The 17,624-nt window shown below is 40.1% G+C and overlaps 1 protein-coding gene across 1 annotated transcript in view; it reads right to left on the reverse strand.

Annotated features, from left to right (window-relative positions):
* The window catches only part of LOC126279040 (serine/threonine-protein phosphatase 2A 65 kDa regulatory subunit A alpha isoform-like), a 91,875-nt gene that overhangs the window by 37,499 nt on the left and 36,752 nt on the right, over positions 1-17,624 (reverse strand). Inside the window, exons 5-6 of the mRNA XM_049979444.1 lie at positions 8,827-8,985; positions 7,660-7,931 (exon numbers count right to left, since the gene is read on the reverse strand). Of these exons, the coding sequence (XP_049835401.1) occupies positions 7,660-7,931; positions 8,827-8,985 (431 nt within the window). The remainder of the gene's footprint in view (positions 1-7,659; positions 7,932-8,826; positions 8,986-17,624) is intronic.

Raw genomic sequence — 17,624 nt, forward strand, 5'->3', positions numbered from 1 at the left:
ATGTCAAATGCCTAATTTAGGTCAATAAAACCAATGAACAATGGGGGTCTTCTGCTTGCAGCATTTTTCCTGAATTTCTTTGAGTGTGAAGCTTACATTGGTAGTAGATCACTGAGCCCAAAACTAACATTGGGATTCATTGTATACAAGCTCGAAAAGCTTCTCCAGTATGCCTAGTGCCACATGGGCGAAAACTTTCCCAATGATACTCAGTAGCAGAATTCCACAGTAGCCTTTACCTACATAGAGTGATGACAGCATCACAGATATCATGGAACATGGTACCCTCAACCCAACATTTCAATGAAAGGTTGTAAAGCACTGGGAAGAGCGGAGTCAGTTTCATAAGTTCTGTGTGGATGTTGTCTTTGGTAGGGCATTTGCCAAACATAATCCGCAAAACACCTCTCTGAACCTGCTCCTTAGGAGGCATGATCTCCAGCTCATCGCAAGCTGACAGTTGACGAATTGCTCCTATTGTTTTTGAGCTGGTGTTGACCTGATGTGAACAGAGGTAGCCACGGTGTGCCACCCATCACTGCAATTGTCGATTACAATCTGTGATAACTGTTCCACTGATGATCTTAACTGTGGCAGTAGGTGTAGGCCTGATAGCAGTTTTGATACCCAAATACACACCACTAATATTTCCAGCATCGACACACTTCTGCATACTTGTGCAAAGTTTCTTGTACATGTTAATGCAGTTACAGAATGTGTGCTGAATGACAGTCTTTGCTCTGCTTAGATCCCTACACGAAGTGCGCAAGGGTTTGATTGCCAGTTGACTGCTGCCTTATGCTTAGAATAAAAGAAGGGATTTCAAGACATTACTGCATCACTATTCTCAAGGAATCAATCCAAGGATTTAGCTTTCAAAGTACCAAACACAGTACCGGTCGTTAACGATAAGTCACTCTTCAGTGATGGCTGCATTTAGGTCCCAGGTGTCAACTTCTTCCAGAACTATATAATCGAATATTTCTACAGTTCGTTGATTCCAAAATTTTGAGGGAGTGCATCCAGGAATCCTTATACCCCATCTTCCCTTTAAAGTACACGTTAGTGAGATACGGTTGGGACCTGGCACAACATTCAAGAAGCCATAAACTTATCATTCATCCTGTTCACTCCATTCATGCCTAGGTAGTGTGGCCAAGCAGCAGAATCACATCTGAAATAGACATTGAAGTCACCTAGAATGCAAAGATGGACCACAGGTTGGAACTGATCCTTTGAGTTCACAATCGAGGTCAGTGTTGGTGCATATACAGCTGTCAGTGTCACTGCTATTATCACTATTCAACTAGCAGTGATACTGAGCAAAATAAAGTCAAAATGTGGTCCAAGATCCTAACTGGGCTTCCAGTGGCATGTAACAGACCTTAGGAATTGAAAAGCCAAAACAGGGATTTCCAGTGTCCTCTCTCTTCCAGAAAAATGTATAATTTTCCTCCCAAATTGGATCCTGATCTGGCAGTCAGGTTTTATGCAATGCTGTTACAGCAATATTTAGACTGGCTGATTCCAGGTAGGTGATGGCTCTTTCATAGTAAAAATCGTGTCTGCCCTGATGGGAGGCACCGTGATCAAACAACTGGTACATCATTACTGACTTCTTACTTCTGTAAGACATTTGTGGGCATAAGCCTTAACTTTATTGTTACTTGTGTGTTTTGTGGGCCTTGTTGTTGCAATGAGTGACAGCACAACTGTGTAAGCTCTTTTTTATTTCATTCGTAATTCACTAGAAACATAGCAATGGCAAAACAAACCACAGTGCTACCCACTCAGTCTAAAGCATTATTGCTTTCACAATAATGTGCTGGAAGTTACACTACAAGATACTGCTTTACATTTGCAAACACTTTGAATTTCTGTAACTACCTGAAAGCGTGAGATGGCAGTGGAGGTTTATTCAACAGATATTAGCATACAAGACAGTCAGCTTCTAATTTACATGACACTCAGACTCCCAGGAGACCACTTAGAATATGACTACAAGCACATTGTCTATTGCTATGGAATTAGTCTAGAAGAAAAGTTATTTCATTTTAACAAAATGTTAACTGAATTCATTTCATCCAGTGGGATTTATCTCTAACAGCACAAAAATTCTGGATTTAAGAATGAATAAATGAAATGTTAACAATTTTATTTATTTACTGCAACATACATAACATTGCTCTAATCTTGAATACCCCCATGAACCATGGACATTGCCGTTGGTGGGGAGGCTTGCATGACTCAGCGGTACAGATAGCCATATCGTAGGTGCAACCACAATGGAGGGGCAACTGTTGAGAGGCCAGACAAACGTGTGGTTTCTGAACAAGGGCAGCAGCCTTCTCAATAGTTGCAGGGGCAACAATCTGGATGATTGATCTAGCCTTGTAACACTAACCAAAACAGCCATGCTGTGCTGGTACTGCGAACAGCTGAAAGCAAGGGGAAAATACGCCCGTAATTTTTCCCGAGGGCAGGCAGCTTTACTGTATGGATAAATGGTGATGGAGTCCTCTTGGGTAAAATAGTCCCCCATTCGGATATCCGGGTGGGGGGCTACTCAGGACGACATTGTTATCAGGAGAAAGAAAACAGGCGTTCTACAGATTGGAGCGTGGAATGTCTGATCCCTTAATCGGGCAGGTAAGCTAGAAAATTTAAAAAGGGAAATGAATAGGTTAAAGTTAGATATAGTGGGAATTAGTGAAGTTCGGTGGCAGGAGGAACAACACTTTTGGTCAGGTGAATACAGGGTTATAAATACAACATCAAATAGGGGTAATGCAGGAGTAGGCTTAATAATGAATAAAAAAATAGGAGTGCGGGTAAGCTACTACAAACAGCATAGTGAACGCATTATGGCCAAGATGGATACAAAGCCCACGCCTACCACAGTTGTAGGAGTTCATATGCCAACTAGTTCTGCAGATGACGAAGAGATTGATAAAATGATTGATGAGAAATTATTCAGGTAGTGAAGGGAGACGAAAATTTAATAGTCATGGGTGACTGGAATTCGAGAGCAGGAAAAGGGAGAGAAGGAAACATAGTGGGTGAACATGGATTGCGGGAGAGAAATGAAAGAGGAAGCTATCTGGTAGAAATTTGCACTGAGCATAACATAATCATAGTAAAACATGGTTCAAGAACCATGAAAGAAGGTTGTATATGTGGAAGAGGCCTGGCAATACTGGAAGGTTAAAGACAGATTATATAATGGTAGGACAGAGATTTAGGCACCAGGTTTTAAATTGTAAGACATTTCCAGGGCAGATGTAGACTCCAACAACAATCTATATGTTATGAACTGTAGATTAAAACTGCGAAAGGTGGGAATTTAAGGAGATGCGATGTGGGTAAACTGAAAGAACCAGAGGTTGTAGAGAGTTTCAGACAGAGCATTAGGGAACAATTGACAAGAATGAGGGAAAGACACACAGTAGAAGAAGAATGGGTAGCTTTGAAACATGAAATTGTATGGCAGCACAGGATCAAGTAAGTGAAAAGATAAGGGCTAGTAGAAATCCTTGGGTAACAGAAGAGATATTGAATTCAATTGATGAAAGGAGAAAATACAAAAATGCAGTAAATTAAGCAGGCAAAGTGCAAAATGGCTAAGCAGAGATGGCTAAAGGACAATTGTAAGGATGTAGAGGCATATATCACTAGGGGTAAGATAGATAGTGCCTACAGGAAAATTAAAGAGACCTCTGGAGAAAAGAGAACCACTTGTATGAATATCAAGAGCTCAGGTGGAAACCCAGTTTCAAGCAAAGAAGGGAAAGCAGAAAGGTGGAAGGATTATACAGACGGTCCATACAAGTGTGATGTACTTGAGGACAATATTATGAAAATGGAAAAGGATGTAGATGAAGATTAAATGGGAGATACGATACTGAGTGAAGAATTTTAAAGAGCACTGAAAGACCTAAGACGAAATAATGGCCCAGGAGTAGACAACATTCCATTAGAACTACTAATAGCCTTGGGAGAGCCAGCCATGACAAAAACTCTACCATCTGGTGAACAAGTAGGCTGAGACAGGTGAAATACCCTCAGACTTCAAGAAGAATATAATAATTCCAATCCAAAAGGAAGTAGCTATTGACAGATGTGAATATTACTGAACTATCAGTTTAATAGGTCACCGCTGCAAAATACTAACACGAATTCTTTACAGATGAATGGAAAAACTGGTAGATCTAAATAATTAATGGAAAATCTCATAAAGATGTGAAACAATTACTAATAAAGAGATAGAGGGGCTGGCCAGTACTTACCTCAGCTCAGTACAGCCGATAGACACACAAAAAACAACCGAAAATTTAAGCTCCTAGCTTTCGGAATAAATGTTCCTTCATCAGGGAGGAGAGAGGGGAAAGAAAGGGAAGAAGGGAAAGTGGATTTAGTTACTCACAACCCAGGTTATGAAGCAACAGGGAAAGGAAAACAGGGAAGGTAGCAAACAACCATGCCTCCATCCTTGCTACCTTCCCTGTTTTCCTTTCCCTGTTGCTTCATAACCTGGGTTGTGAGTAACTAAATCCACTTTCCCTTCTTCCCTTTCTTTCCCCTCTCTCCTCCCTGATGAAGGAACATTTATTCCGAAAGCTAGGAGCTTAAATTTTCGGTTGTTTTTTGTGTCTCTATCGGCTGTACTGAGCTGAGGTAAGTACTGGCCAGCCCCTCTATCTCTTTGTTAGTAATTGAAAAACTGGTAGAAGCAGACCTAAGGGAAGATCAGTTTGGATTCCATAGATATGTTGGAACACGTGAGGCAATACTGACCCTATGACTTATCTTTAGAAGACAGATTAAGGAAAGGCAAACCTATGTTTCTAGCATTTGTAGACTTAGAGAAACCTTTTGACAATGTTGACTGGAATACTCTCTTTCAAATTCTAAAGGTGGCAGGGGTAAAATATAGGGAGCGAAAAGCTATTTATAATTTGTACAGAAACCAGATGGCAGTTATAAGAGTCGAGGGACATGAAAGGGAAGCAGTGGTGAGGAAGGCAGTGAGGTAGAGTTGTAGACTATCATCGATGTTATTCAATCTGTATATCAAGCAAGCAGTGAAGGAAACAAAAGAAAAATTCAGAGTGGGAATTAAAATCCACAGACAAGAAATAAAAACTTGGAGGTTCGGCAATGATATTGTAATTCTGTGAGAGACAGCAAAGGACCTGGAAGAGCAGTTGAATGGAATGGACAGTGTCTTGAAAGGAGGGTATAAAATGAACATCAACAAAAGCAAAATGAGGATAATGGAATGTAGTCGAATTAAATCGTTTGTTGTTGAGGGAATTAGATTAGAAAATGAGACACTTAAAGTAGTAAAGGAGTTTTGCTATTTAGGGAGCAAAATAACTGATGATTGTCGAAGTAGAGAGGATATAAAATGCAGACTGGCATTGGCAAGGAAAGCATTTCCGAAGAAGAGAAGTTTGTTAACATTGAGTATAGATTTAAGAGTCAGAAGTCGTTTCTGAAAGTATTTGTATGGACTGTAGCCATGTATGGAAGTGAAATGTGGACGATAACTAGTTCAGACAAGAAGAGAATAGAAGATTTCGAAATGTGGTGCTACAGAAGAATGCTCAAGATGAGATGGGTAGATCACATAAATAATGAGGAGCTATTGAATAGAATTGGGGAGAAGAGAAATTTGTGGCACAACTTTACTAGAAGAAGGGATTGGTTGGTAGGACATGTTCTGAGGCATCAAGGGATCACCAATGTAGTACTGGAGGGCAGAGTGGAGAATAAAAATTGTAGAGGGAGACCAAGAGATGAATATACTAAGCAGATTCAGAAGGATGTAGGTTGTAGTAGGTACTGGGAGACTAAGCTTGCAAAGGGTATAGTACCATGGAGAGCTGCATCAAACCAGTCTCTGGACTGAAGATGACGACGACGACAACCACCTTGAATATGGTCATAAAAATTCTCTTTGCAGAACATGCATGCACCATATATCTTTATTATTTGTGGAATTTCGCGTAATTTGAAACATCAAATTACTGCTTTGATATCACATGGAGTAAATACAGTGAACATCTATTAATAATGTAAACTGATTGTAATAACTATGTGCTAATTCAAGGATATTCTTCTCCTGTTGCAGACAATATATCAAGAATATTAAGCTTTTGTGCACAGTTCTTCATATGGGGAAAGATTGGGAAGTAATGCACAATGATTTTACCTTTTTTTTTTTTTTTTTTTTTTTTTTTTTTTTTTTTTTTTTTAACACAGTGACCAATATTCTCAACATGTTTCTCCCATCACAGTACCAGTTTCAATATGCACTGTTCTTAGAAGTCCATTCGGTTGGAGTACAGCTATCTGAGGACTGCTTCCACATCTGTCACAAAGTGTTGGCCAGATAGGAATTTCTTCTTAGGACCAAAAAGAAGAAAGTCTGGTCTGGACTGTATGGTGGATGCCGGGGCACCTCTTACCAGATTTTGTTATTTTCCTCCAAACAGGTGGAGCAACATGGGGGTGAGCATTGTTGTGAAAAAGTTTGACACTGTCAGCATTAGTGTCGAGGAGTTTGTAACAAAGGATATGACACAACTTAATCAAAGTTTTAATGTAGGCTGAAGCACTCACAGTGGTCCCAGTAACACACCAAGCATATCTCAGAAAACTGTTACAACCACTTCCGTAGGAGACTGAGTCACTCTGAATTTTTCTCATACTGGAGAACCAGCAAAATTTCTTCCGCTCCACACAGGCCTCCTTGGCCTCGGGTGTGTAGTGGCATGCCCACGAATGATCACCAGTGATTATTCTTTTCAGGATGTCAGGCCATTCTGTGGAGTAATGCATTAACTGGTCGAAGCTTATCATTCACTGGCCCGTGTTGTTTATCAGGTTCTTAGGCACCCAGCAAGCACAAACTTTACAAAATTTTGTGTTGTGAAAGCTATTGTAACCCACACCACAAAAAATGTTTAACCACTGCGATAAAGTTTAGAATTGCACACACTGGTCGCTCAGAACTGCTACCTCAATGCCTTCGACATTCTGCTGAGTGTCAGCTGTTATTGGCTGCCAGGAGTGTGGCTAATCACTAAGGGGTCACATGGCCTTTTTGGGAGAATGCACACAACCTGGAGACATCACTATGGTCCATACAGTCGTCGTCATACACACCTTGGCTTGTTCCTGTGAATTTCACTCTATTGATGTTCTTTGACTCACAAGTATTGAACTACACTCTGCAGCTCTTCCAAAGTTGACAACAGCAACATGCGCATCATGTTTATTTTCTAGTTCTGATTTCTCTCACTAGAGCTGCACATGAAAACAAAATATCTTCTGGCACAAACTTCATCATGAAATCTAAACATTCCAGCTGCAATACCAGTGGAGAAAAAAATTTATTGTACATTACTTTCCAATCCACCCTTGTGTATCTCTTGTCCCTGTGTTTTTGCTTACTGGAGGGCAGGAGGAGAGCCTCAATTAGTGGGAAGCTAAGATCCAACAAAACAAAATCAATTTTTTTATCACGCGAGTAAAGAACATAATAAAATAAAATGCTTGCATACAGACATTAGTATTATAGTGTGTAACATTAAGACGATATTCTTTAATACATACATGGAGTATGAAATTTTATTCTTTAGTAGTAGTACTCACTTGTGTTTTCCCAAAATAGGACTAAGCCCCATAATTACAGATGCAAGTGCGGACTTTACATGCTGGTTTGGATCTGCAACTAGTTCCTTCACATATGGGAGGATGGAGTTCATAATTATGGTTTCTTGCTGGTACGGATCCAAATTCTGGCAAAAATCTCGCACCTTGTGAGCAGCAGCAGCACGTACTTCTGCTTCAGAGTCCTTTAACAAAAGCTGAAATGCTGGCACAAGATCTGTTTTTGTGATCTCTGGACCCACAGCTTTCTGAAGCTATGAACAGGAAAAAAAAAAAAAAAAGAATTAATTGAGACACTGACACCATACAGTATGAGTACTGTCATTCATGTACACAAAGAGTGGCCTTTCCTATACAGTGATTAATAAGCCCCACTGTATGCACAGTGGCAATACATGTGATACAATTTTGACTAGCATTAACAACAGTCATACCAATGTTAGTAAATAAGACTAATTATGACTATCGTTAAGACAGCTGTTACACAGTGTACTGCCTTCTAAAATCCCATACACCAATGTACGATTATCTATGCATGTACTATCAAAGATTTGCATCCTTTAATTAAGTCTTGTGTAAGAACTATAAAAGACAATGTTGGTAATGCACAGCAGCTTCCGATCACACTTTGGGTTTAGAAATTTCTAAATAAAGTGACCCAAAACCAAATTGTGGCTGCCTGTCAGGAAAATTCTGCATCACGTAATGGCTATGATTATTCAAAGAATGTCAATATTTGCCAAACAGCAATTATAAAATAATTGCACAAAACATTAAAAGAAGTGGAGGAGACAAGTACAGAAAATGAAAAATAGGAGGGCACGGGAAAGCATGTATTACAAATTTGGGGGTGGAGGTGGGGGTAAGGGAGAGGGGGCACGCAGAAAGGCATCAGATGAATGGGGGATAGAAGAGAAGGCTATGTGTCCACCCTTCCTCATCCATATACGATGTCCATGGTGTGTAAAGGACCACCAACAGCAAATACTGTCTCCCTCTATCAGTTAAAACAGTTATATGATGAATAGTTTCACCAAAGTACATGGTTCTTACACTGTAGGCCTGAGAATATCACAATGTACTAAGCATTCATTTACAATCATTATACTGAAGCTCCAACATTAAACCACTTCTGTTTCACATACATACATCAGTGAATTTGTCAGCAACCATGTAACGAACTCTCCATGATGTATCGCCTGCACACTGTCGGAGGGTAGGCATAACAAGCTGTTCCACATCATCTTGCAGCTGCAGTAAAGTGGCAATGCTGACACAAGCCTCCACAGCCAGAAGCCGGACACTGTCCTACGGAAATAAGAGAAAGATTTAACAAACATTATAAAATGTGAGTTGATACATGTTTACAGTGACAAAAATTCTAGAATATACATGGCAAACATAAATTAGGATATGTGGCTGCACACACAAACGAGGGTACATAACACCCCCCCCCCCCCCACACACACACACAAACAAATGAGGGTAGGTGCCCAAACAAACAAACGAGGGTAGGTGCCCAAACAAACAAACGAGGGTAGGTGCCCAAACAAACAAACGAGGGTAGGTGCCCAAACAAACAAACGAGGGTAGGTGCCCAAACAAACAAACGAGGGTAGGTGCCCAAACAAACAAACGAGGGCAGGTGCCCAAACAAACAAACGAGGGCAGGTGCCCAAACAAACAAACGAGGGCAGGTGCCCAAACAAACAAACGAGGGCAGGTGCCCAAACAAACAAACGAGGGTAGGGGCCTAAACAAACAAATGAGGGCATGTGATAAAACAAACACAAATGCAGGTATATGAACGAATACACACAAATGCAGGTACATGACCACACATCTGTAGCTGACATATGTGGCACTCAAGATTCATGAAGTTCCATAGACACCATCAAGAACTTCCAGGGAAATATTATGATTGAAGTTATACTGTATTTACTCGAGTATTAGATGAGCACTCCTTTTTTAAGAGGCTCCTTTAACATATTCTGACTCATTAAAATTACAAAAGATTGTATTGATGAAGTATCTACCAAAAAGTTAACATTATACCTATTCTAAATTTCTTCCATTTGTTGATCATCTACAGTTTGATAATACTAGGAGAAATAAAATAAACAGAAACAAATGAATTAGATTAATTTTCAGACCATTTTCTTTTCTACCTTCTGCAGCATATGGTATCACTATTATTAATCATAATCATCAAAGCACACAGCTGTGAAATTTGTATCTTTGTTGTCACAAATATTTGGGTGCTTCTTCTGATTATGTTGCTATTTCTGAGGTTTTTATTATGCTGGGCCTGAGAACATAACTGTTTTTTCCGAACACACATTGGATTTCACTTCTATACTGACGTGAGAATGCTACAGTGTCTCTCACTTCCAAACATATTGTCTGTCTACCACTCTCTCATTGGCTGTGTAGAAGCAGCCGACAGAACCACTTTCATTCCCATCGTATGTCGTTAGCATTGACAACATTGCAGCAGAAATGGGTGTAATTGGCTGTTCGCTCAGCCTAACTGCAATCATCCTAGCTCTCAACCAAGCTGGTGTTACTGTTCCCCTTCCAATCCTTCCACAGTGCTGAGCTTGAGTAACTTGTCCAAAACAGATTACAGTATCTTCTAGTGTGCATGTCATATGTAACACAAGCAACTAATGCATAAATAAAAGTTCGCAATTACAATTCACTGCCATTCTACAAATTTCACTCGCCCCAGGATCTACTGACATCTGTTGGTACTATTCCACGATGGGTCTTGCCACTGTAACATTCTCGCAAACAACAATTATCATCACTTTAATATAATTTATTTCATTCAGTATTAATTTTCCTTCATGTTTCAACTGAATTTCACCATCTTGTTCTAGTTCTGACTAATAGTCAGTAACATTGTTTCCCCATTATTATTATAATACATAAACAGTGACCAAATTTCTAATTTGCAATCCACTCAGTAGATCGTTAGCGTCTCTCGCAACTAAATAAAATACTGGTCTGGGTTCTGAATCACCTAAAGTGTTTTCGAAGGACAACATTTCCATATTTGATTGTTATCATAACTTAAAAAGCAGCATTAATGTTTGTATGCAGATCCATACATGTATGAGAACGTTTATTGCAAAACTGTTCAAATATTAAGTTTGTAAGGTGGCAGAATTTAATGCTGTTTCCTCCTGTGTTACACAAAATTTTCAAATTTTAATAAGAGCAATAGACTGATGTATGGCTAGTTCATAGTTCTCATGTGTATCTTACACTTGCACCATGCAAATCAGTGTCACATGATTGAGCAATGTAATAACTATATCAAGGACTTCAGTGTATTGGGAAATCTCAACCCTGTTGGAAGACAGGTAGTGTTTGCCAAGCCTTGACCCTCCGAAATCTTCAAAATAAATCTGTACAGGACCTCAACAGCCAAAGCTTCTTCTCTAAATGTAAGACAAACACTATAAATTTAAGACTACCACTAAATATCTACTAAACAAAGTAAAAATGTGGACCTCAGCAACAATAGTTTAATTTGCGAATACAAGAGAACCCCGTACTTTTACAATAACGAATTTAGAAAAAGCCTTGTCTTATAATTGTGTAAATACAAACAATGGAAAATCCAGAATGGGATAATGACAATATTATGAAAAGGACAGATATTATTGACGATATAGTGGAGATGATGAGTTGCAGGCATGCACAACAAATAAACCTAGATGCAAAACCGAACACCCCCCCCCCCCCCCCCATTTCAGTCTGGTCACAAGTATCGCTTATCCCATCAAATGCCAGGCTACCTGTGAGAGGAGTCAAGTGATCTACAAGCTAGGCTGAAACCATTGCGATGTGTTCTACGTGGGTATGACAACCAACAAGCTGTCACGAATACGCCTGAATGGCCATCAACAAACAGTGGCAAGAGAGAGAGCTGACCCACCCACTTGTTGAGCATGTTGGACAACACAACAGTTTTCACTTCACAGACTACTTCACAACCTACGCCACCTGGATCCTTCCTACCAACACCAGCTTTTTTTTAAAATTGGAACCTCACTCGCCACTGACCTCAACCTTCATTTGTCACTGTCCTTCACCCACCCGTTTCCGTCCCTGCTCCCATTCAAGTACTCACAGCCTTCTATTCCACCAACGCATCCATAGTATCTTCACATTTCTCCTTTTCTGTTCCCTTTCCCTCACCCTTACCCCCCCCCCCCCCCCTTTTCATGTAAGCTCCCAACTACACCTAATTGTCCTACCCTGTCTCCACCATGTTCCTGTACTCTCCAACAAATAGCACTTTACTGTCCCCAACTTTTACTCTGTTATCCCTCCCCTTCCCCAGCCCAACAAGCTCTTCATCCTCGCCACCCAGACTACTGCTTTCATAATGCACAGTTATTTGCAGTACTTTAGATGAATGCCTTTTGGCCAAAAGCTGACCTGTTAAGCAGTCTTTTTGCTGTGCCTGTCTGCAACTCACCATCTCCACTATATGGTGAGTAGCAATCAACTGTTTCATGATACTGTCAATTGTGTAAATACAGCGTATCAACAAAAGAGAACCAAGGTCTTCGAAACAATCTGAATGTGGTATTAACAAAGTCACCATAGGAAAAGAGCGTGCGTGCGTGCGTGCTCCCCCCCCCCCCCCCCACACACACACACAACAAATGCGCGCGCACACATGTGCACGAATGTACACACGCAAAGATCCATGCAAAGTTATGTTTGGATCTCTATTGTCAGCATTCCAGCACAAAAAGTGGTAACTTGATAAAATGCCTTCGTACTTTTACATGTTTTTATCTGCCACACACCAATCAGCTAAGTGAATAAGCTGTACTTCCTCCACAAGAATATTTTTTCCAAATCTGTCATTTGAAAACTACAGGGTCATCCTATATTCACATATTAAAGTACTGCTGCTGAAGTCAACTTTTTACATTGTGTAATAGATTGATATAGGTGTCATCTTAGATTTACTGATGGAGCTTGGGCTATTGAGGTCACTTGTAAATTTATTTTGAAGAATTCAGAACAGTAGGTAGGCCACATGATACTCATACTTGAAAAGGTTGGAGAGGCTGGAGAGTTCCCGACATGCAAAAGAGCTCTATACAGTATTGATCTTGCCCAATCACCTGACATTTGACTTGCGTGGCATTAGTGCAACTTGTATGCAAGAGACTATGAACTAAACACCACAGCAATCTACTGCTGTGCTTAAAATTTGACAATTTTTTTAAACAATGGAGAACATAGAATTTAATGCTATTATCTTACAAACTCTTGCTTTATTTCAATTGGTTTGCAATAAAAGTTCTCTGACATGTGTGGATCCTCTAAACCAACATTTATTATACTTGTTAAATAAAGTCAATACAGAAACATGAAAATGTTGCTCTTCAAAAAACATTACTCGATTCTGACCACAAGTAAATGTTTTATTTGATTATGAGTCAAGTTAGTTGAAAATAAGAAATGCAGTCACTGTTCATGTACTAAAATACCGGGTAAAAACATTAATACTTTTTCATCAGCATTAGAACAGACTGTGACATTCATAACAAACATGAAAGAAAATGAATTCAGAATTAAATGTCTCAAGAAATCATATTAAGCTGACTATAACTGTTACCAAGACAATAAGTTATAGCAACAATTCCTGATGTGGAGCTTGTACCAACAGCTGTCACAAGAGCATGGAATGAAGTTTGAGATTTTTACTGCATTGTGATTGCAATCTTATTTATGTATTAGTTTGTGCTGTTATGTATGACCTGTACCCTAGAAGATATTAGTCCATGTTTCACAGTTACTAAGGATAGCATTACAGAAGGGTTAGAGGGGGGAACAGCAACACCAGCTTGGTTGAGAACTTGGATGGGTGTGAAGAGGGGATTCATGAATAGCCAGCAAATTATGTCATGCTGCCAACAATTGAAACACATACTGCTGCTGTTTGGCTGAATCCATCTGAAATGCTTTATAATTGGACAAATACACAACAACAGTAGACATTTATGCCGGAGAAGGTAAAATTCTAGATAGGGTATAATGGTGTACTTACACAACAACGTTGGTGATGCTCACCATGAGGTGTAACTGGTACGAAATGGGGTGTGCCAGCTGCTGTTTCTGCGCACTCAATGAGAGAACGGCGGGCAGACAATAGGTTTCAAAGCAAGAAACATTGTAACATTTTCACATCAGTATAGAACTGACATCTGATAAGTATTCAGTAAGAAAGAACTGCGGTCTCTGGTTCCACTATAACCACCTCATATTTGCAACATATTTGGAAGGAATGGCGAGAGGTTTGTCACAACGAAGGTATAAATTTCACAACTGTGCTAATAGGACGACAATGATAAAATACTGAAACCACAAATGACAGACTGTAAGCAAAAATGTAGTGAAGATAAAAATTACTGTAAACCATCTCGTATTATTTTATTTCTACTGTGTTTAAAATAGGTATAATGCTGACATCTAAGGCAGATACTTAGTGTTGCTAACGCAGATGGTACTTCTGATTAATCTGAATATGTTAAAACTAAATTTTTCTTGAGGAGACTCTTAAAAAATGGGAGTTATCTTATTTTCATGATTGTCTTTTATTGGGGTAAATATGGTACATTTATTTTTATTTTTGTTTGTTGTGAATGAACTGTGTAGAACAACAGATCAGATTTTAAAAAACTGAAATTGGGTTTCAGTATGAAAATAAAACACATGTAAGTCACAGTATACTGATTTAGTGAATTACTAATAACATGTCAATGATGACATGAAGTTTAAGTTTGTTGAATTTACTATCCCTCCTCACATGACAACTGTATGTTTCCAAACAGACAATGTTTAAGTTTCCAAAGTGTGATTATTTCTTTCAAATTATGTCCAACATTCTTAGAAGTACAGCAAAATTGGCTTGATAATATTCACTATGAAAACACAACTGCCTGTCACGAGCGGTGGACAGTGAAGCAATTTCATAATTTGTCAAGCTGAATATAGTAACCGTAATATTGGTATTTTGCACCACATTACTATATTATATGTATATGTGGTACACATACTCATATGGCACTCAACACTGAAAATTTTGTAAATTCATGAATGGAAATCTTATTTGTACATCAGATTATCAGATTCAAGCAGCACAAGAAAGAACATGCACCAACATGAACAATTTACAAGTTATTTTTTCCTGATCATGAAGAGTGTAAAGTACCACATTATCAAAGCTGTGTGTGAACCCAGTCACTGCATGAACTAAGCCGGTCACTTAGCTACATTTGAATACAACCTGGCTCTTACTACATTTTGTAGTTTAAGCACAGATGGAACAGCAGAAAATGTGTTTACAGACAGCTATGATGGACTACTTGCTGTCAAAATTAGGTGAAAGAATATACTAAATCAAAAATCTGAGCTGAGCAGGATAATTTTCCATCAGGTCAAATGTTTTATTTATACTTGCAAAGACTTCAAGTGTTCCAAGTGTGCTCTTTTAGTTCAACTTTGCAATTAACATTTACTCAAATTCTTCTTTTATGTACTTACTATTGTATTGAATGTTTGCACACACACACACACACACACACACACACACACACAAAACCTATGCCCCTATATTATGTCAGTTGCACACCCAACACCATGATTGCAGTTCGAGACGTGACCTTGAGAGGAGCAGGGGCGGCAGTTGTGTTGGCTGAGTGGGTAGAGAGAGAAAGAGGCTGTAAACAGGAAGAGAGGTTGAAGATGGGTAACTCAGAGGGAGGCAGCAGGTTTTTTGGCTACAAATGTGAGGGGAGGGGGGATGATTGCATGAGCACGGACTACGCAAGTGATACCCGGACACCGGAGGAGAAGCTGTTGGGTAGATAGTGTGGAGAATTTATTAGTGGAGATTGGGGCAAGGAGGTTTATGAGAGCAAAGTGTGTGTTGCATGGGTAACTCCCATCCGTGTAGTTCAGAATGTCGTGCTCCACTGCATGTTGTGGCACAGGTTGGTCAACTTTGTTGTTGGGCACAGTTTGGCATTGGCTGTTCATTCTGCTCGACAGCTGGTTGGTTGTTAGGCGGCCATAAAAAGCTGTGCAGTAATTCCAGCAGAGTCTGTATATGGCATGGTTGCTTTCACAGGTGGCTGTGCCTCCAGGAATGGATCAGATAAGCATATGATGAGACTGGAATACAAAGTGATAGATAGGTGAATTGGGAAGTTTAAAAATAAACACGATGTTAATTTTTAAAGTACTTCTTGCCAGACCACTGTTCACCATGAGAAAGTTTCTCAAAAATTAGTGAATTGGTCAGGTCTTGCACCTATGTCTTTCACATGGATATGACCCCTATGACAAGAGGCAGGGAATGGGAGTGGCACAAGGGATGGACCAGGATGATGTGCAGGATGGGTGGATGATGGAACACCACTTTTGGAGGGGTACCAAGTACTTAGGGTAGGATGCCCCTCATTTCTGGAGGTGGTGATAGATAAAGCCCTGACAAAGGAAACAATTTAGTCCAGAATGATCTTGAATGATGAGGCAGGCATTCCTTTGTATCTGGTTTTTGGGGGTGATGGAAGGATTATTGAGTGTGGGGTATAGCACACAAAATCTAACTTGCGGATTAAGTTTGGGAGTAGTGCCTATCTCTGAAGGCCTCTTGAGACCGACAACATTCTGGGCAAGAAAATTCTCATCACTAAAAATATGCCATCCATGGATGGCCAGGGTGTATGAGAGAGCATTTTTGCAACTGCAGCTATCAGAGAGGTGGAGATCAATGTCTATGAAGATGGCACTGTTGTGATGAGGAGGACCAGGTAAAGCAGGTGGAAGAAGCTGAGGTTGTGTCTTGGTCTTCAGTCCACATCAGGAAAGGGCCATCAATGAACCTGAACCAGACAAGGGGTTTGGAGTTTTGGGCAGCTACGAACGTTTCTTTTAGAAGGGCCATAAAAGGTTTGCACAAGAGAGAGACAATGGGTCAGAAGTCTGAAGGAAAAAGGGACAGTTAGAGTTCAATAGTAGCAAGGTCATGGGCATGAGGGACATTGGTGTATAGGGAAATGGTATCAACAGTGATAAGTAGGAATCCAGGTGGAAATGTGAGTGGGTATGGTGGAGTGTCAGTGAAGAGGCTATCATCTTTGTTTGAGAGGCAGACTTCAGACAATTAGTTGGAGGTGCTGGTTGACAAGAGTGAAATTTCTTCCAGAGGGAGCATAATGACCAGGTCAATGGGGTGTCCAGGACTGTTGGGGGTCGTGAATTTTGTGGAGCATGTAGAAGGTGGATGTGCGGGGTGGGGGGAGAGAGATGGTCTCGGGGGAAAGTTCTACAAACAGCGTAAGGATTTCAGTGGGGATTGGAGGTTCTGTTGGACTTCTCGGATGGGATCACTATTGCAGTGCTTGTACGTGCAGCAGGACAGTTGGCATACACCTTCTGTCAGGTAGTCACTCTTGATTCACTATGATGGTGGAGCCTTTGTCTACAAGGAAGATGGTCAGGTCAGAATCTGTATTGAGGCTGTGAGTGGTCGAGGTCAGTGTTCTGGGTAAGGATGGTGAAGCCAAGTTGGAGGTAAGGAAGTTTCGGAAGGTGGCCATGGGCTGCATGGATGGGAGGATCACCGTAAGATGGTTGTATATACAGGGAGAGGGAAGGTTCAATGTTGGCATTAAATTGGCTTTGGCAGGATGGATTGGTGGCAAAGATGTGTTTCCACTGAAGAGATCAGGATAATGAGAGACAAGTCCAAATGTTTAAACTTGGACTTTGATTGAGTGGTCTCCTTTCCTCCTAAATTATTTCATTCTGTCAGAACTTTACTCACCGTGTGTGTGTGTGTGTGTGTGTGTGTGTGTGTGTGTGTGTGTGTGTGAAACCCACAAAGATGCTTGCATTAGTATGCTGCT

This window comes from Schistocerca gregaria, chromosome 6 (assembly GCF_023897955.1).
Source record: "Schistocerca gregaria isolate iqSchGreg1 chromosome 6, iqSchGreg1.2, whole genome shotgun sequence".
In the NCBI taxonomy this organism is placed as follows: domain Eukaryota; kingdom Metazoa; phylum Arthropoda; class Insecta; order Orthoptera; family Acrididae; genus Schistocerca; species Schistocerca gregaria.